General features: G+C 37.7%; 1 protein-coding gene across 4 annotated transcripts in view; it reads right to left on the bottom strand.

The window, feature by feature from the left end:
• SEPSECS (Sep (O-phosphoserine) tRNA:Sec (selenocysteine) tRNA synthase) overlaps positions 1-22,216 on the bottom strand; it is a 43,807-nt gene that overhangs the window by 9,249 nt on the left and 12,342 nt on the right. For all 4 annotated transcript variants that reach the window (XR_009696514.1, XM_061164482.1, XM_061164480.1 and 1 more), the window contains exons 7-9: positions 13,878-14,007; positions 13,661-13,752; positions 1,375-1,468 (exon numbers count right to left, since the gene is read on the bottom strand). Coding sequence is in view for 3 of the 4 variants with exons in the window: in XM_061164482.1 (XP_061020465.1) it covers positions 1,375-1,468; positions 13,661-13,752; positions 13,878-14,007 (316 nt within the window). In the remaining variant the exon portion in view is untranslated. The remainder of the gene's footprint in view (positions 1-1,374; positions 1,469-13,660; positions 13,753-13,877; positions 14,008-22,216) is intronic.

Below are 22,216 nucleotides of genomic sequence, written 5' to 3' on the forward strand. Positions count from 1 at the left end.
ACATTACTTTTTTTTATTGTGTTAATAAACATAAAGCATAAAATTTACCATCTTACCCAATTTTTAAGTATATACTTCAGTGGTATTAAATACCTCAAACACTGTTATACAACCATCATACCATTCATCTCCATAACTCTTTTTATCTTAAAACTGACACTCTACACCTATTAAACTGTAATTCTCCATTCTCCCCCACCCTGGCAACCAGCATTACACTTTCTGTTGTGATTTTGAATACTCTGAGTGCCTCACATACGTGGAATCATATGGCATTTATCTTTTTGCAACTGGCTTATTTCATGGAGATAGCACTTTTTATTCATTGTCTCATGGGACCATTTCACCTTAATGTACTTAATAAATTATAGTAAGGATTTTCTTGCATATCAAAGAAAAATATTGTAAAACAAGCTAACATACTCAGAATCAGAAAAGAATTTCCATATAACCCTTCCAAAGAGTGAATATTCCAATTAAATGCACAGAACAATGACATGAATAGTATGACTTACCATACTAGATACTTGACAATTATAATCTTAACCACTTTTAACTCTGTATGTGAGGGATCATTATCTCTACTTATAGACAGGGAAAAGAAAGTTAGAGGCTACTACATGGCAGAACTGGAATTCAGATCACACCATGTCACCTTCTATAACATCTACCTAGATTTTAAACCAACAGAGAGGACTGACTGGGGTGATTTATTATCTATCAATGGCCAAATGGTTTTCCAAGGAAGTTCATTCCTGGAAAAGGCTTCAACTACAAATTACTAATTTCCTTACTTTCCTCAGATATACATAAATATGAACCATATTATACTACATATATTCACAAATTAAAAGACGTAATTATGAAGCTTAAATGTTAGTTAAATGCATAAAAGGTCAACATTCATATTACCCTGTTTAGTAGCTCCTGTACTACAATGACAATATTAAATCATCATAAACACTGATATCTCTAACATTGGCATACTCAGGAAAACTAACAATAATAACATTGTAATTTTAATATCCAATGTTATGGTGTTTTTTTAACTGGTAGAAATTTTTAAATAGTTATATAGATTCCTTATTATTGACCAAATTATTCTGGTAAGAAGCAAGAGGTGAAAGTATTTTTTCCACATATTCATTGTAACACAATAAGATATGAATTCTTTCAGCACATAGATTTTTACCTTTGAAATACATTAAAGTATTTAAAAAGACTAACTACATTTTTAAAATTTACAAATTAATACTGTAATGAAATTAGAAACATCACTGCAACAAGGACGAATTCATACTCTTTCAAGAAAAACCAGCCTCCCAGTGGAAATGGTTCAGAAGTACTAATGTTTTAAAAAAGAAATAAAATTACCTAAAGATATGGGATTGTGAGGTGTATGCAAAAGTCTTTCATTGTAAGCTTCCGACAGTTTCTTTAGTTGGTTGGACAAATAGGAAAACATTTCCTGCAACAACAAAATGTTACATTTACAGAAAATCAAATAAACACTCACTGCAACTTGTCCGACTGAGTAAAACAAATCTGACTGGTGTATAGTCTATGCTGTATGTTAACTCACCCTTGTGCCCTAGGAACAATTCTTTCCTTTGCCACAATATAGTAAGATTCAGAGCTGCCAGAATGATCTGAAACCACAGAATTTAAAGGTAAAGAACCAGAACATTTCCTGCTCAGGGGCTATTACATATCTATAAGAAATCCATCCTCTTTTTAGAACCTCCAGGGCTACCACTCTAGTCCAAGAAGCCATCAACCTCTCCCCTGGATCACAGCAATAGATTCTAAATGACTTCTCTGCCTACTTTTCCGACCCTCTACAATCTGTTCTTCAGACCAAGGCCAGAGTGGTCTTTCAAAAACATAAATCAGATCATATTCCTCCCAACTTCCTCCTGTAAGTATTAAAAAAAATAAAATAAAATAAAAAAACTCTTCATCTATAAGGCCGCGCATGATCCAGCTGAGCCAACATGCCCAACTCAGCAACAACCATTCCCTCCACTTACTACGTGCCAGGCACATCAGCCTCCTTTTCCGATCCCTGCTCCTCCAGGACTGGGAAGGCTTTTCTCCCAGATCACTCCATGAGTGGTCCCTTTTGTCACAATCTAAGGAGACCTTCCTTTATCTCTTCCCTATTAAAGTAACTGTCAACCCTGCCTACCTCCAACTCCTAATCTCCCTCCAACACCACTGTCTGTTTTGGTTCCTTCACTATACTTTTCACAGTCTGAAGTTATCTCTTTTATGTGCACAAATAAATACTGCCTATGACTACCCATAGAATGGAAAGACTCCTTGAAAGCTAGGACTCCTTACCTTCTTCACCACTGTTTTCCCAACACCAAGAAAAATATGCTAAGATTTTAGTTTGTAAGTGAACTGGGAAGAGACCGTTTAAAAATTAATTTCCTTTCAATATTATAAACTTAAAATTAACAATTCCCTTTTAACTCAGTTTAAAAAATATAGCAGCTAACGACTAAAACTGTATTCTTGATCCCATACTGAAAAGTAATGTATATCTAGTAGTAAAAAATAAAAATACATATTATTTTACAAGTACAAAATCTCATGTGCACTGGCGCATTTGAGAATTTAATGAAGCTACAAATAATATTACGTTGGGAACTGTTTGACCTAAAATTGTTTTTTCTTCTCCTAGTAAGGACTTTAAAAAGTGTTGAAATGAATATCTGCCCCAGTAAGTCTGCAGCTGAACAAACCCATTTGCAATGACTTCCTCCAGCCATAGTCAAGATATATAAACTCTAATGATGTACCAAAAAGCCAAGGGCCAACAGAGTACCTAAGTGGAGACAGGAGGAAATCATACTTGAACTTCAAAGACCACATAAGCGGCTTCAGTTTTCTCTAAGGTAAGGATTGGCGAGTCTGAGCCCACACTGGGACCCAGAGTAGCTTTTTCATGTCTAAAGCACATAGTAGATGACTGACTCTGTCTTTTGTTAGTTAAGGATTAAAAGAACAGGAAATTTCCTACCAGGTTTATGAATTACGAATGAGTCTCCTTAAGACCACAAGCATTTTTATCCTTGTCAACACAGTATATTTTATATTCTGACCTAAAAAAACTTTAATAGTCATTCTTAAATTTTTAGTATCTTTTAAGATCAATTCTCAGCATGCCAGAATTATGAAATCTTAGATCACTAAAATATACTGATTCTTTTTATATTCAAAAAGTTAACACCCACATTTGTCATACCAAATGAAGTTATAAGTAAACATACTGTTATATTTAATAAGTCTTTCTCTTCTGTCATTAAAAAAAAAGTGTACAGAAATACTTTAGGAGACATATGTTATCACCATTTGCAGTAACAGAAAAAAGAGTAGGCATCTTTTCTTAGACATATAAAGATTTCCTGGCCCCTCTGTCTTAAACTAATATTCTGATGTTCACTTCACTAGGTGAAATTATAAGAAAATCAGATGAAATTTAAAAATCAAGAGTTTGTCCTACAACTGGAATAATTCATAATCTTTTAGTACCATGCCAGTGTTAACAAAGAGCAAAATTCCTGGGTTTTCATTTACGTATTTCCATCTACTATAAAGCAGGTCATTAACATAATGTTCAGTGTTGGGAATTCCCTGGAGGTCCAGTGGTTAGGACTTGGTGCTTTCACTGCCAAGGGTCTGGGTTCAATCCCTGGCTGGGGAACTAAGATCCCACAGGCCAAAAACATTAAAAATAAAACTTTAAAACTGTTTAGTGTTGTTTAAAAAAGAAAAAAAAGAAGTCATGTATTTTAATTTAGATGTTAACTGCTGATTCTTCATAATATTATACATTAAAGTCTTAATGGGCATCCAATTCTCTCTTATTCTCAAATTCATTAACCTCCCATAAGCAGAAACAAATCTGAGAGCCAGGAAATGCCTTTTACAGACTCCCACATTCTGCGCCCTAACACTAACAACAAAAAACTTATTTCAATTGTGAGGGCCGAATTTAAAATATTATTCTCTCCAGTGTGGCTGCCACAGTAATCACCAATGTGATCACACTTGTAGAATAAAAGGAACCTGAAAAGAGTAGTTAATTTCTCCTTAATTTGTACTTAGCTATTTCTTTAAAAAAAAAGAAAGGAAATGATTCCTTAATAACACCCTTAGAGGGTGCTTTTAAATTCACTAATGCATACATGGCTATTAAAAAACAGATTTTTCCAATGTTCAATTTCTAATACCTTAACAAATTAATTCTAACCAGTTCTATCAATCACTTGCTAATACCACTGGAATGGTAGCTAATATTAGAATAAAAATCTTCAGACTATAAATGTAATGCTAAAGTAACTAAATCACATATTACTAGTATGGGAGTAATTAAACAAAAAAGAATATATTTGTGTGTCAAGTTCACATCCATCTGCAAATGTTTTTATTATCTCTACTCTGTATAAAGGGTTATGACAAGCAATCCAATAAGCAAAGCAGCTTAAAATATCTTAAAGCAGAATGTACTGAGTCCTACAGTATTTCACATATTGAGGTCCTAAATGCTCTCCCATTAATATCACTACACTTTAAAAATATCATTTAAGAGACTGTACCACTATTTCCTACACTGATACTTAGCTAAGCAGTTTTTTATCTGATATATTAAAGGTATTTCAAAACCTGCACTATTTTTTTCCTACAGTTAAATCTATAACTGACATTTATTATAAAATACTCCTGTAAAGGGAGAAATTTATAAGCACTCCCAACAAATGTATATAGAAAGATCTTACTTAAAAGAAATGAAATATTATTGATTTTCTATGGTGTTTTGTGCTGTATTTAACTTAATTTTAAAAGATTCTTCACCAGAGATAAGCTGCACCGTACACCTGAATGCTAATGTCAGCTACATTTCTAGAATAAAAATACAGAACTTTACACCATAACTCAAGATGTTAATGGAAGAGAAGTTGAATTACATTAAGCATTATCTTTCGTATAGCCTTTTGCAAATTGATTTGCAGTTGTGAAGCCCAACATCTAGCTTATCTGTTCCCATAACCCAAAGATGTACATAATTCACTAAATTTTAAAGGGTCTTAGGTAACCATATCTTTCGAAATAACTATTTCATGTTACAGGATGAAAGAGAACCTCACATATCATTACAATATGCCCCGTAAAGTGGGTAATAAATCAAAAAGGAAACATAACAAGTAGTCTGGTATTTCAGTGATAACATGTAAGGATGGACAGACAATGGACTGGAGGTACATATCCACTCACACAGATGTTCCTAAGTGAAGATAAACATACTAAATGTGGGATGCTGCTATCTATGACTATGGCCAGGCCACAGCGTCCAGACATACTCCATGCAGCACAGGCTAAAGCTTTCGAACGTTTCTACTGATGCTTCTTATCCAGGCCTAAAATCTGACACTTTTGTTGGGATTCAACTAGTCTACCTTTAGGGCTACAAATTTACAAAGCTTTGAAACTTAACTTTATTATAGGACATTGTTTGAGTTGTACGTCTAACGTTCTCCAAGTTTCAGCAAACAAATTCCAGTCACTGAAGCAGCCATTTTGTCATTCTTTTTCTGCAGATATTCTCTTCTCCAAATCAGTAGATATTTACAATAATGAACGATTACCTGCCTGTCCTGTTCAGCAAAGCACTCTTCTAAAAAGTACAGCTAAGCAGAATAATGGTCTTCTCTGGAATCAAACCTGAAGCAGGGATGAACGTCTAAGACTGATCATTCTTTTGCATAGAGCAACTCAAAGAAACAGTTTCTGCAATTTTCATCCCTTTCCTTAAAGGCCTCTTCAGTTAAACTTCCTGGTCACTTCTCCCCTCAATGCAGCAGATGTGTTGATCAGGAAGGGGCTAAGGGCAAACAGGTTCAGTTCACACACACAGTCCACTCTCTGATCCTTTCACCCTTCAAAAAAGGAGGCTTGAGAAGGAATGGCTTCAAGCTGAGTTCTTGTCTGCTTTTACTGTGAAAAAGATAAAGCCTCTTTGGAAGAGATATAGCTAGATGAAATAACCTCTAAAAATATCATTGTGGTGAATAAGGGCACAGAATTAAAAAAAATCCTGTTTTCTTTTAACACTCCTTTTTTAGTACGCAATAACACCAATAATATAAAAAGGAGCTCTCAGTGATAGGATAAAAATAGCTCTGGCTGGAGCAAAATATCTATGCCTCAGCTTCTCCAGAGCTGAACCAATAAACTATCACGATTAAATTTTCACAGTTCAAAAGCAAGTCCATTTAAACAAAAGAGGGCTTTACTTCTGCAACAAATCCAATAAAAAAAACAATATTTATGCTACATATATGCAATTATGGTTTATGGAGGACATCCACATTTTTCAAGAAAAAGACTTTCCTGTTGAATGAAGTTGTTAAAAAGCAAACTTTTATTCTCTTACAATGATAGAGTTCTCAAATGAGCATTTTTATACTCTGAAGATTACTACTATAGATAGTCTCTGTTCTAAGTAAATTCAATACAAAGAATTTTAAATAAAATCAATGAATACATTAGAGCCTTTGGGATTTTACACACCTCCATCAGATAAGAAAAGGGGTCATGAGATTACCATTTTTATGGCTCAAATGCCTAGCACAGAGCAGGCAAACACTTCCACAACAGTTGATGGGTGAATGGAAGCAGGTGGGAAGAGTGGGAAGACATAAAGTGCAGAGGCTTCAGTATCATATAGACTTGGGTTTCAGCACCAGTTCTGGCACTTACATGTGATTCTGGGTAAGTACGTAACTTCTAACCTCAATTTCATCTGTAAAATGGGGATAATACCTACCTCATAAATTTGCTCTGAGTACTACATGCACTGCATGAAATAATGAATACAATGAACCTAGCAGAGTCCTAGACATACAGCAGACATACCTAAGAATATTAGTTTCCCACCCACCTACTTTTCTCTTAGCCTAACAGTTTTCAGATTAAATAATTAACATTAGCCTGGTGGGGATGAAGAAGTGACTTAGCAGCAGCAGCAGGACTCATACAGACAGATGCTAATATACTGAAGCTATAATCGTATTCTTTTCCTGTCCCTGTTCCTTCCACTCTACGCTATCTAAATAAAGAAAAATAACAAAGTTCTGGATGCTACAAAGCGAGTGATCTCTTGACACCTAAAATGGACTCATCTAATTCATAACACTAAAAAATAAAATTTCCCCACAAAATATTTACGCAGTGGTTATGGTTCAGACGGTAAAGCGTCTGCCTGCAATGCCGGAGACCTGGGTTCAATCCCTGGGTTGGGAAGATCCCCTGGAGAAGGAAATGGCAACCCACTCCAGTACTCTTGCCTGGAAAATTTCATGGACTATGGAGACTGGTAGGCTACAATCCATGGGGTCGCAAAGAGTCGGACACGACTGAGCAACTTCACTTTCACTTTCCTTAATAAAGGACAAAGTTCCAGTGAAATCAGAGCTGGGCTGCCTATTGCATCCATTTACCAGCTGAGCTACACATTCCTGCAGGTCAGTCTCAAAGCAGGTGGACTTTCATTCTTGCTGAGCACGTGCATGGGACTTTGGTATCATCTAAAAGTAACTTAAAAATTTAAAGTCAAACCCTAAATGTCAAAACTAACAAGCATGGTATAAAAGAAATTCTTAGACTGCAGAAAGATGACAGATCACCCCTAAAATCAACAATTTCAAAATCCTTAGAGGTAAGACAAGTCCTTTAGGAAGAAGAGTATTTGCTAGGGAGGAAGCCCTATTCAAGTACAGTAAAAGCTACATACAACAGGTAATCACCATTTTAAGTCATTCCTTTTTCACAAGTTTTCAACTATATCCCTACAGAGAAATGTCTCTATAAGAACATCTAAGTCATAAGAGATGTCAGTACCAAAATGTTATTTGTTTTCTGCCTAATTTTATAGAAAGATATTTATTCTGTGTAAAACAAGACTGAAGAGTGGACTTATGTGTTCCCAAGTGTCCTTTCACTTTTTACTTTCATAAGAACTACAACACTATGACATTGCAGGTTTCTGCTCCAAGCTTCCATTACAGATACAAATGACCTGTGTGCCCCCAAATAATGGGTTTTAAGCTTGGGTGGGTATCAGATTTATCAGGGAAGTCTGTTAAAAATACAGTGACTAGGGACGTCTCTGGTGGTCCAGTGGTTAAGACTTTGCACTTACACTGCAGGGGAAATCTACATACCAAATAAATAATTACAAGTCTGATGAGAGTTACAAAACAACAAGCAATACTTCTCTATTCAAAATCCTCTAATGGCTATTTTACTCAGAATACAGGGCAAAGACCTTACATGGCCTAGAAAGGCCTACTTGACCAGCACCACCCCCATTACCATCCTGACCTCAATTCTCACAACTCTCCTCAGTCTCTTTGCCCTAACCACACTGGCATCGTCTCTGCTTCTCAAATGCACTGTTCAGTTCAGTCGCTCAGTCGTGTCTGACTCTTTGGGACCCCATGGACTACAGCATGTCAGGCCTCCCTGTCTATCACCAGCTCCCAGAGTTTACTCAAACTCATGTCCATTGAATCAGTGATGCCATCCAACCATCTCATCCTCTGCCATCCCCTTCTCCTCCCTCCTTCAATCTTTCCCAGCATCAGGGTCTTTTCAAATGAGTCAGTTCTTCCCATCAGGTGGCCAAAGTATGGGAGTTTCAGCTTCAACATCAGTCGTTTCAATGACTACTCAGGACTGATCTCCTTTAGGTTGGACTGGTTGGATCTCCTTGCAGTCCAAGGGACTCTCAAGAGTCTTCTCCAATATCACAGTTCAAAAGCATCAATTCTTCGGTGCTCAGCTTTCTTTATAGTCCAACTCTCATATCCATACATGACTACTGGAAAAACCATAGCTTTGGCTAGACAGACCTTTGCTGGCAAAGTAATATCTCTGCTTTTTAATATGCTGTCTAGGTTGGTCATAACTTTTCTTCCAAGGAGCAAGCGTCTTTTAATTTCATGGCTGCAGTAACCATCTGCAGTGATACTGGAACCCCCCAAAATAAAGTCTGCCATTGTTTCCATTGTTTCCCCATCTATTTCCCAAGAAGTGATGGGACCAGATGCCATGATCTTAGTTTTCTGAAGGTTGAGCTTTAAGTCAACTTTTTCACTCTCCTCTTTCACTTTCATCAAGAAGCTCTTTATTTCTTCACTTTCTGCCATAAGGGTGCTGTCATCTGTGTATATGAGGTTATTGATATTTGTCCCGGCAATCTTGATTCCAGCTTGTGCTTCATCCAGCCCAGTGTTTCTCATGATGTACTCTGCATAGAAGTTAAAAAAGCAGGGTGACAATACACAGCCTTGACGGGCTCCTTTTCCTATTTGGAACCAGTCTGTTGTTCCATGTGCAGTTCTAACTGTTGCTTCCTGACCTGCATACAGGTTTCTCAGGAGGAAGGTCAGGTGGTCTGGTATTTCCATCTCTTTCAGAATTTTCCACAGTTTGCCATGATCCACACAGTCAAAGGCTTTGGCATAGTCAATAAAGCAGAAATAGATGTTTTCCTGAACTCTCTTGCTTTTTTGATGATCCAGCAGATGTTGGTAATTTGATCTCTGGTTCCTCTGCCTTTTCTAAAACCAGCTTGAACATCTGGAAGTTCACAGTTCTTGTACTGTTGAAGCCTGGCTTGGAGAATTTTGAGCATTACTTTACTAGCATGTGAAATGAGTGCAACTGTGCGATAGTTTGAGCATTCTTTGGCATTGCCTTTCTTTGGGATTGGAATGAAAACTGACCTTTTCCAGTCCTGTGGCCACTGCTGAGTTTTCCAAATTTGCTGGCATATTGAATGCAGCACTTTCACAGCATTATCTTTTAGGATTGAAATAGCTCAACTGGAATTCCATCACCTCCACTAGCTTTGTTCGTAGTGATGCTTCCTAAGGCCCACTTGACTTCACACTCCAGGATGTCTGGCTCTAGGTGAGTGATCACACCATCGTGATTATCTGGGTCATGAAGATCTTTTTTGTATAGTTCTTCTGTGTATTCTTGCCACCTCTTCTTAATATCTTCTGTTTCTGTTAGGTCCATACCATTTCTGTCCTTTATTAAGCCCATCTTTGGATGAAATGTTCCCTTGGTATCTTGAATTTTCTTGAAAAGCTCTCTACTCTTTCCCATTTTATTGTTTTCCTCTATTTCTTTGCAATGATCACTGAGGAAGGGTTTCTTTCTTTTTTTTACACAGATAATTAGGGTATTCTTTTTTTTTTCCCATTTATTTTTATTAGTTGGAGGCTAATTACTTTACAATATTGTAGTGGCTTTTATCATACACTGACATGAATCAGCCATGGATTTACATGTATTCCCCATCCCGATCCCCCCTCCCACCTCCCTCTCCACCCGATTGAGGAAGGGTTTCTTATCTCTCCTTGCTATTCTTTAGAACTCTGCATTCAAATGAGTATATCTTTGCTTTTTTCCTTTGCCTTTCACTTCTCTTCTTTTCACAGCTATTTGTAAGGCCTCCTCAGAGAGCCATTTTGCTCTTTTTGCATTTCTTTTTCTTGGGGATGGTCTTGATCACTGTCTCCTATACAATGTCATGAACCTCCATCCATAGTTCATCAGGTACTCTGTCTATCAGATCTAGTCCCTTAAATCTGTTTCTCGCTTTCACTGTATAATTGTAAGGGATTTGATTTAGGTCATACCTGAATGGTCTAGTGGTTTTCCCTACTTTCTTCAATTTAAGTCTGAATTTGGCAACAAGGAGATCATGATCTGAGCCACAGTCAGCTCCTGGTCTTCTGCCCTAATTTCAGGTACTGGTTCTTTGCCTAAAATACTCTTCTCTATCATACATTTGAGGGAGTATACTCCCTCAAACTTCTTCAAGTCAGCTCAGAAGTCATGTTCTCAATGAGGCCTGCACTAACCACTGTATTTTAAAAATCAGTTCTCACCATCTCCCCCCTCACATCAACCCTAACCCCCCTTATTTTACCCTGTTCTTCTTTTCCACAGTGCTTTCACCTTTATAGTTTATGTATTAAACAAACTTTGTAATTTATATTTTATGTTCTTTATTGCTGGTATCCTTCATACAAAATGTAAGCTCCACCAGAGCAGGTATCTTATTGGTTACTATATCAATAGTATCGGAGAAGGCAATGGCACCCCACTCCAGTGCTCTTGCCTGAAAAATCCCATGGACGGAGGAGCCTGGTAGGCTGCAGTCCATGGGGTCGCAAGGAGCTGGGCACGACAGAGCGACTTCACTTTCACTTTTCATTTTCATGCATTGGAGAAGGAAATGGCAACCCGCTCCAGTGTGCTTGCCTGGAGAATCCCAGGGACGGGGGAGCCTGGTGGGCTGCCATCTATGGGGTTGCACAGAGTTGGACACGACTGAAGCGACTTAGCAGCAGCAGCATATCAATATTATAGGCTTGACACATAATATATACTCAACATATACTTAGTAAATTAATTACTCAATGAAACTTATCCTACAATCAAAGTTCTCTACTATTTATTTCTGTTTCATAGAAACACTGGTCCATACTTTAAACCATGCTATTTTAAATGAACTTGTCAGTGTTCAGATTGGGGGAGGGGGTGGGTCAAGATGGCTTAACAGGGGTAGAAATGGATATGAGATACCATGAAATTGAAGAGATCATCTTAAAAATTTCAAACTCAAAAAATGCTTGATATAAACTACCCATATGACTTGTGCTAGATTACTAAATTACAGGCCAATTCCCATGATTATAACACCCAAGGCTCAGAAAGCAGCTATTTCATTTTAAGAAATATTCTATAATCTTTTAGAACTAGAAGTGGCCTGAGATATCAATTGTTTCTTTCACAAACAAGGAAATAAAATTTGTGAGTTCAAGTACCATAATGAAACAACTAGGGACAGGAGAGCTAAGACTCACTGGTGTCTGATACAACTAAACTTTCACATAAACAGGTGATGGTTTTCCTCAGTCAATAGTCTCCATCTGTCCTACAGGGAAGGAGCCTTGAAAGATTCTGCTGAGGTTTTCTCTCTCTACAACAAGATGATTATTTCTCGGAGTTCATTAAACTGGAGTTTTAGTCTAATCATCATTTTCAGGTCTACTGAGGCATAATTTACACAGAGTAAAATTTCAGGTGTCCCCTTCTGTGAATTTTGACAAACATACAGTCATGGAACTACTCCCATTATCAAGATACAAAACATTTCACTATCATTAATAATCCCCTCCCCAACCCAGGCCTCTAGCATCCACTGATCTCTTTTCTCTCCTGATATCTTTTTGCCTTTTACAGGATGGCATGTAAATAAAACCATACAATATGTAGCCTTTCAAGTCTGGCTTATTTCATTTAGCATAATGCATTTGAGAGTCATTATGCTGCTGCATATATCAGTAGTTGGTTCCTTTTTATTGCAGAGTATGTATGTACCAGTTTGTTTATACCCCAGATGATGGACATTTGAGTTACTTTCAGGTTTTGGCAATTATGAATAAAATCACCATGAACATTCACATGTATGTTTTTGTACACATACAAATTTTCATTTCTCTTGAACAAATAGCTAAGAGTGGGACAGCTAGTTTTTGTGGTAAGTATAAAAGAAACTGCCAAAGTGTTATCAAAGTTGCTGATTAGTTTTTTCTATTAGTTTTTGTTTTTTATATTAGTGATATCTCACTTTAATTTGTATTCCCCTAAAGACTGAGGTTGACCATCTTTTCCTATATCATGTAAATCTTAAGAGATGTCCTAACAAAAAGTAAGCAATTATTTTCCTATGGGTTGAATTAGTGGGAAGAAAGGGACTAGGGTAAAACAGGGCACAGAAAGTTTTAAATTTCTGTTAGATATTCATAAGGCTGTTTGTTGAGAGGATCTATCAGATGATGTACATGAAAATATTTTAAAATATGTAAATTAATATTACAAATCTTACGGACTGTAACTGCTACTAAGTATTAGAAAGTTATAGATACAAAAACGATATCAGGAACCTCTAGCCCTCCCAGATTGGAGACAAATAAAACATCTTAATCTGACCTACCCTAGCAACACTCTCTGACTACAATTTTGAAGCTGCCCTGAATTAAGCTAGCTTTTAGTGTTGAAGACAAAGTCCAATTTTCAAGCACAAATGTCACTTTTCACAATCAACATAATCAATGAGTTCAGCATTCCAATAACGGCAAGGGATGGATTTATTACTTAGAAAGAGAAGCTGGCCAATTTCTGACCTGTATTTTTCCTCCTGCAAATGACATGTCACATCTAAACAAGTCTTCCGAAACTAAAAAGAAAAAACTTGTCCATCTGTCTTTTAAGAGCCTCTATTTACTAAGTGATAAATGAATTACATTTTACCAAAGTAATAGAATCCCTGATACAGGACTTCCTCAAAAAAAACAAACACAAAAACAAAATCACTTTTCCAAGATTCCTCAGGATGTCTGAATAGATGGGATAACAATGATTAATTGAAAATCAAATCAAAGTCAATCCCCTAGGACTGTGCTAGGTATCTATATCCCAAAGTGATAAACCAATAGACAGACACACCAATACTCTGGAGTACTATTTTAGTCAAGGATATTATTTTATACCTACAGGGAAAGCTTACCTTTCTTTCTTTTAATAGCTTCTTGTAGCCATTTGATCCAAGTGATAATAAAGTAATAAGGACATCTAAAGAAGGTGAAGCTGAAGCTCTTCCTGAAATAAGGATGATATGTTACATTAGGGAGAAAAAGCTTTGTAAAGTAACATTTATTACAGTAGCCTATATACAAATGGGTTTTTGTTAGTTACTTTTTTTGAAGATCAACTGATTTATTTACCTGGATACATCTTGCTGATTTCCTGAATGAAGGAATCATTAAAGCCAGCAATTATAGCACCACCTACTGGAACCATAAAATTTTTGTCCAAGCTCTGAACAAAAGCATCTATTCTACCAACACGAGCTCCCTAGAACAGAATAACATGCAATATTACATTATTAGTTTCCAGAAGAAAGGACAGCAACTGCTATTAATAAATGTCACTAAAACAATGCACAGAAATAAAAACACAGATCAAATATTTTTGTTTTCTTTGTATAAACACCAGTAAAATATTTTTAAGTATTAAACGGAGTTTTTAAATGCTGCTTCTTATAACTGGAGAGCTTCCCTCATAGCTCAGTTGATAAAGAATCTGCCTGCAATGCAGGAGACCCCAGTTCAATTCCTGGGTCAGGAAGATCCCCTGGAGAAGGGATAGGCTACCCACACCAGTATTCTTGGGCTTCCCTTGTGGCTCAGGTGGTAAAGAATCCGCCTGCAATGCGGGAGACCTGGGTTTGATCCCTGGGTTGGGAAGATCCCCTGGAGAAGGGAAAGGCTACCCACTCCAGTATCCTGGCCTAGAGAATTCCATGGACTGTATAGTCCATGGGGTCACAAAGAGTTGGACACCACTGAGTGACCTTCACTTCACTTTCACTTATTGTAACTGGAGGACTTCCCTGGAGGCTCAGACAGTAAGGAATCCACCTGCAATGCAGGAGACCTGGGTTTGATCCTTGCATCAGGAAGAACTGCTGGAGAAGGGAAAGGCACATCCACTCCAGTATTCTTGCCTGGAGAATTCCATGGACAGAGGAGCCTGCAGGCTACAGTCCACTGGGTCCCAAAGAGTCTGACACGACAGAGCAACTAACGTAACGCTTTATAAGTGGAAGAGCACTGTATAGTTACAAGCTGCTTTCACACATAAATCATTTAATCTTCACAGCAGCTTGTGACAAAGGCAGGGTTTCAGCATCAGCTCAGGTGGGCATTATTACTGAAATAGAACTTTTCATCTTAAAATTGGGTAAGAGAGAATGCATTCCTCTCATACCTTTTGTATGATCTTCTATTTGACAATAAATGTCAACAGTGAGTCCAACAACTATTAAGTAATTTTAAACACCCTCTGTAAAGTCAAGAGTGGCAACTCTAACCTGATGGACTGGAACCACCCACACAGTTATAAGTTATACGTCAAGTGCCTCCCTCTGATGCTTGGATAATCCACTACCTGTGTAACCACTTTAAGCATGATAGCTCAGTTGGTAAACAAACTGCCTGCAATGCAGGAGACCCCGGTTCTATTATTGGGTAGGGAAGATTCGCTGAAGAAGGGACAGACTACCCACTCCAGTATTCTTGGGCTTCCCTTGTGGCTCAGCTGGTAAAGAACCCGCTTGTAATGTGGGAGACCTGGGCTCAATCCCTGGGTTGGGAAGATCCCCTGGAGAAGGGAAAGGGTACCAACTCCAGTATTCTGGCCTGGAGAATTCCATGGACTGTATAGTCCAGGGGGTTGCAAAGAGTCGGACACGACTGAGCGACTTTCACTTTCTGCTCCTACCACCACTTGGATAACAACAGAGAAAAGAAAGATTTTATTTTTAATATCAACTAATGGAATTTTGGGGGGGTATACTATTGCCAATATTTCTACATAACTTCTGTTTCCTAATATCATAATCTTAGATGATCCTATTCCATTGCAAATGAACTTCAAGTGAAAATTTCATATTCTGGTGAAAAATGGAATACTTGCTAGAAATGTAAAACTAAGTTCTAGTCCCATGCAACAGAGTTCATGACCTTCTGCCTAATGTGTTTCAATTTTCTCCTCTTAAAAACTGAGATACTATCTAAATTTCAGCTAAGATAGTTTTTCTTCTTTATCTGTAGCCACAGATTTTCAATCTGTATTCACAATCTACATTCCTATTAATATTGTAACCACATTTGACCTTCATCTTCCCACTTTATATCCACATCCATATCTCAGGGAGGGTAGAAGGAGCAGATAGGGAGCCTAATCTGAGAGACCAGATTCAGGCAATAGAGAGAAGCCACAAAAGCAGAAAAAGGGCACGGACCACTCTGGAGGCTATCGTGTGATTGTTTCAATCATAACTTTCCCAATCATTCTCCTTTCTAATTTCCTCATAAACTATGATCAGAGAAAATCTCATCTCACCACAGGAAAACAGAGAGAAGCATACAAGACTAAGTGAATAAAAACTGAAAACCATGCAAAGCCACTGAATAAACAACTGAAAACTATGCCAAGTAGCAGCACATAAAAATAAAGTGGAACAGAGTTACCTCTTCATCAGCTTTTAAGTACTGCCCAAGATGTCCCAAGAGAAATCTGAACCTAAATTGGGAGCAGGAGTACTAAGAGGGTAATCAGTCCACAAGACTTTGCTAGAATCCCTTCACTACTAAAACACAGAAGCACTCAAAGGGCAGCAAACTCTGTGGCAGGAAAACAAACAGGCTAGGAATGGTGTATAGATCTTGTTCTCCACACTAAGGTCTGAGGCTATTATTGAGGAGGAAAGAAAAACACTACAAGGCTAGAAGGGCTTAAACAGAATAGGAAACACAGGAGCACGTCCTATGAAGTAAACAGTGGCCACTTATCAGTTCATTCACTTACTCATTTATTCAGAGGACGAATATTGGGGCATCTATCGCCTATTACCATACACTGCTCCAGGTCCTGGACACAGCAGCAGTGAATAAAGCAGATGATTGCTCAAACAACAATTAAGGCTCGAATTTATGGAGAACTTACTATGCATCAGGCACTGTTCTAAGCACTCTACATTCTTAACTCATTTAACCCTTGCAATACCCCTCTGGGAAGATGTCACAATAATAGCTATTTTACAGATGAGAAAATTAAGGCACAAAGAAATTGAACTGATGTGCCCAAGGTCAGAAATGTAGTGAATAGCACAGGAAGTTAGAGCGTCTCACTGAAAGTCACCAGGGGCTTCCCAGGTAGCTCAGTGGTAAAGAATCATCTGCCAATGCAGGAGTCACAGGAGACGTGGGTTTGATCCCTGGATCAGGAAGATCCCCTAGAGAGGAAATGGCAACCCATTCCAGTATTCTTGCCTGGAGAACCCCATGGAGAGAGGAGCCTGGTGGGCTACAGTCCATGGGGTCGCAGAGTAAGACTCGACTGAGCAACTGAGCACACATGTACTCACTCAAAGTCACCCTGCCAAAAACCTAGATAAGTGTGATGAAGAACTCATGTTTCAAGAATTAAATAGTATCCTACAGCATTTTCATCTTTCTAGCAACTCACACCAAAAGTATTGGAGGCCCTGAATCCTCATTTCCTCACATCTGATTCATCAGCATATCCTATAAGATCGACTCTCAAAATCCATCTGAATCGAACTGTTCCTTAACACCTTAACAGCTACCACCCTGGCCTAGGCCACCAATACATCTCACGTGGGCAGCTGCAACAACCTTCCATACTTGTCTTCCTACAGGCCATTTCCCACAGTGCAACAGTGGGAAAAACAGTGGTTTAAAAAAGTAAGTCACAGGCTATTCTCCTGCTCAAAACCTTCCACTGGCTGATGATCATACCAGAAATAAAATCTCAAATCTTTACCACACCTCAAAATCTCTTTACCCTCACTGCTCCCCTCATTTGCCCTGGTCCAGCTATACTGGCCTCCTTGCTCTTTCTCAGCCATTCCCAGCATACCCTGGCCTCAGTGTCTTGGTACCTACTGTTACTTTCTGCTTCGAATCTCTCCAGAGTACCACCCAACTCACTCTTTCATATCACTTAGGGCTCTGCTCAAATGTTACTTCTCAGAGAGGACTTCCTGGATCCCTCCATCTGACACCTCTCCCCTCAAACGCTAGAGCATTTAAGAAGACCTGTCGTCCTTATTGCTTACTGTCTGCTTCCATTCCATGAGGATGAAGATTGTTACATTTACTACTGCATCCTCAGCACCTTCCCTGGTGCCTGGCACATCTGTGGGAACCCTGCAAATATGTGTTGAATGAATTGACAGGTCTATGAATAAGTAGTATAACACCTACTTCTCTCAAATTCTCAATGAACACACTCACTGCTTCCCACACTTTGGGAGCTTAGCAATCCACTCTAACTCTAAAATTTAAATTAATTCTACGTAATTTTGTGACTCTACTACAACCCTATCTAGTAATGTGTCCTCACACCCATATTCTATGAGACTCCTAAGTTAGTCAGTTTAATATATATCAGAACTATATGTTTTGCAAAGTTAATTTCCTGGGGACCATATATGCATATCAGAATGCATGGTATGCTCAGCATTAAGTCATTTTGGGGTACTGCCCTTAAAAAAAAAAAGAATTCGGAAACATTTTAGTTATACCTCTTTCTTCCCTGACTGTTTGATTACTGCAATACTATCTCCTCAAGAAAGTTTTGCAGTTTTAGTACTTTGTTTTATAGAGGAAAATAAGGGCTTTGGAGTCACATAGAACTAGACGGGCCATTTTGCAGCTTGGCACCTTAAGCAAGTCACTTAATATCTCTGAGTATGTTTCTTCATTTGCAGAACAGAAACAATAAGAAGTATACCTTAAACTGTTAGGATTAATTTAATAAACTTTAAAAGTCTAGCTGGATGCCTGACACATGGTCTGTACTGAGTAAATGGCATGTATAATGAATAAAAACTACTGAAATAAAGTTAATTTTAATTTTTTAGAATGTCATGAAACAACTAGCACCAATAAGACCCAAATATTTATTTGGCTGAAAGCAACAGGGACACTGCCTCTTTTTTTAAGGGTCAATGTTCATGTACGGTTTTTTGTTTTTTTAAAGAACTATCAGTTCTAGAAGGTAACACAGTATCTGCAACAATACAAGAGCTACCTCATAAAAATTCATTCATCATCTTATAATATTATTTTCTGGTTAAAATTTTAGTAAAACCACCTCACAAATGAAGAGAAGTGATGACAAAGTAGTCTATTTGTGATGTATAACCTCATGGGAAGCTTTCGCAGTCTTAATTTCTTCAATTACACCATCAAATTTTCTAGTATTCAAAAATATATCATGAGCATTGCTGGGTTAAGTATGTAACATCTGGATAAATGTTAAGGAACCATTAAACTGATTATTATGAAAACTTCATAGGCATGTGGAGAGTATAGAAACACAAAGTTAATATTTGAATTTAAAAATTAAATATTTTTACTAAATTTGAAAATGTTAATACTAAGTATACATAATAGCTAAAACCACATATGTATTTAAAAAGAGACAGAAAAGGGATACAGAAACTACTAAGGGTAACTGTTAGGGTATCAGGTTTGTAAGTGATCTTCTACTACTTCCTCATTTTTCTAAACTTTTAGGAATGCTGGTATATTTAACTTTTAAAAGAACTGAGGCTGCTAAAAATTAAAGAGCGAGAGAGAGGAAAAGAGGGAAAGGGAGACGGAATAAAAATGAATCATTGAAATGAGATTTTTTTCAAGAGTTCCTCTGCCACTATTCAAATTAGATATAATCTAATCTAAAATTGTGATGAAGGCTTAAAAAGTTAAGGAGTTATGGAAAAGGATATCAAGGAAACAGTAAATGATTTTCTGCAAAGGTTTTAAAAAACCTGGCATACCACTCCACCTCTGGACCTCTTCTGTTATGCAAGCTAATCTATTTCTTTACTGATTAAGCTAATTTGGGTTGGATTTCTGTTACCTGCAGTCAATTACATCTGAACTGGTACAACCTTTGAGTAAAGAAATTAAGAAAATCGGCTAATATTATCATATAAACCATATTTATATCAGAGATAACACTAGTACACTCAAAAGAATAAAAAAGAAAACAAAAAATTCATGAGATTGGACCTATAGAACTAAGAAGCATTCACCACCATGTGGGAGAAGACCACAGATAATCTGTGAGCAACTCTTTTTCTTTTTTCCCAATTATTTTTATTAGTTGGAGGCTAATTACTTTACAATATTGTAGCGGTTTTTGCCATACATTGGCATGAATCAGCCATGGATTTACATGTGTTCCCCATCCCGATCCCCCCTCCCGCCTCCCTCCCCATCCCATCCCTCTGGGTCATCCCAGTGCACCAGCCCTGAGCACTTGTCTCATGCATCCAGCCTGGACTGGCGATCTGTTTCACACTTGATAATATACATGTTTCAATGCTGTTCTCTCAGATCATCCCACCCTCGCCTTCTCCCATATAGTCCAAAAGTCTGTTCTATACATCTGTGTCTCTGTTTCCGTCTTGCATATAGGGTTATCGTTACCATCTTTCTAAATTCCAGATATATGCGTTAGTATACTGTATTGGTGTTTTTCTTTCTGGCTTACTTCACTCTGTATAATGGGCTCCAGTTTTATCCACCTCATTAGAACTGATTCAAATGAATTCTTTTTAATGGCTGAGTAATATTCCATTGTGTATATGTACCACAACTTTCTTATCCATTCATCTGCTGATGGGCATCTAGGTTGCTTCCATGTCCTGGCTATTATAAACAGTGCTGTGAGCAACTCTTAACCACATAACACAAATTACATGTGTGTCAAAACTGAGTAATTGATTTACATCATTATGCACACAAATCATAAAACTCATATCATACCTAAATAATATCTATTGATATACTAATATAGCATGAATAATCACTGCAAGTAAATATAATTCAATTTGGAGTAGGCAATTATTGAGTGTCAATTATGTACCAGGTTCTATCCCAAGTATTGAGGACATACCAGTGAACAAAGTCCTTCCCCTAAAAGAAAACAGTCCTTTTCCTATCTGCCATCTCCACAGTTATATGCTAGAATAAATAGTCAACATTTTATGAATACTATAATCAAGTACATTAGGAAAATGAGAACGTTGGTAAGGGAACATTTTGAGAAAGTTAAATAAAATAAGCTACTCAATTTTTTTTTTCTTTCAAGAAAAACAGATTTTTTTTATTTTAAATTGAGGTATAGTTGCTCTAAAATGTTGTGTTCAGTTCAGTTCAGTCACTTAGTCATGTCCGACCCTTTGCGACCCATGGACTGCAGCAGGCCAGGCTTCCCTGTCCATCATCAACTCCCAGGGCCTACTCAAACTCATGTCCATTGAATCGGTGATGCCATCCAACCATCTGACCCTCTGTCATTCCCTTCTCCCTCCTTCAATCTTTCCCAGCATCAGAGTCTTTCCAAATGAGTCAGGTCTTCACATCAGGTGGCCAAAGTATTGGAGTTTCAGACTCAACATCAGTTCCTCCAATGAATATTCAGGACTGATTTCCTTTAGGATGGACTGGTTGGATCTCCTTGCAGTCCAAGGGACTCTCAAGAGTCTTCTCCAACACCACAGTTCAAAAGCATCAGTTCTTTGGCACTCAGCTTTCTTTATAGTCCAATTCTCACAACCATACACTACTCCTGGAAAAACCATAGCTTTGACTAGATGGACCTTTGTTGGCAAAGTAATGTCTCTGCTTTTGAAAATGCTGTTTAGGTTGGTCATAACTTTTCTTCCAAGGAGTAAACGTCTTTTAATTTCATGGCTGCAGTAACCATCTGCAGTTGATTTTGGAGCCCCCAAAAATAAAGTCTGCCACTGTTTCTACTGTTTCCCCATCTATTTCCCATGAAGTGATGGGACCACATGCCATGATCTTAGTTTTCTGAATGTTGAGCTTTAAGCCAACTCTTTCACTCTCCTCTTTCACTTTCATCAAGAGGCTCTTTAGTTCTTCTTCACTTTTTGACATAAGGGTGGTGTCATCTGCATATCTGAGGTTATTGATATTTCTCCCCGCAATCTTGACTCCAGCTTGTGCTTCATCCAGCCCAGTGTTTCTCAAGAGGTACTCTGCATATAAGTTAAATAAGCAGGGTGACAATATACAGCCTTGATATATACTCCTTTTCTTATTTGGAACCAGTCTGTTCTTTCATGTTCAGTTCTAACTGTTGCTTCCTGACCTGCATACAGGTTTCTCAGGAGGCAGGTCAAGTGGTCTGATATTCCCATCTCTTGAAGAATTTTCCACAGTTTGCTGTGATCCACACAGTCAAAGGCTTTGGCGTAGTCAATAAAGCAGAAATAGATGTTTTTCTGGAACTCTCTTGCTTTTTTGATGATCCAGCAGATGTTGGTAATTTGATCTCTAGTTCCTCTGCCTTTCCTAAAACCAGTTTGAACACCTGAAAGTTCACTGTTCACATACTGTTGAAGTCTGGCTTGGAAAATTTTGAGCATTGCTTCACTAGCATGTTGAGATGAGTGCAACTGTGCAGTAGTTTCAGCATTCTTTGACATTGCCTTTCT

Source organism: Dama dama, chromosome 17 (assembly GCF_033118175.1).
Source record: "Dama dama isolate Ldn47 chromosome 17, ASM3311817v1, whole genome shotgun sequence".
In the NCBI taxonomy this organism is placed as follows: domain Eukaryota; kingdom Metazoa; phylum Chordata; class Mammalia; order Artiodactyla; family Cervidae; genus Dama; species Dama dama.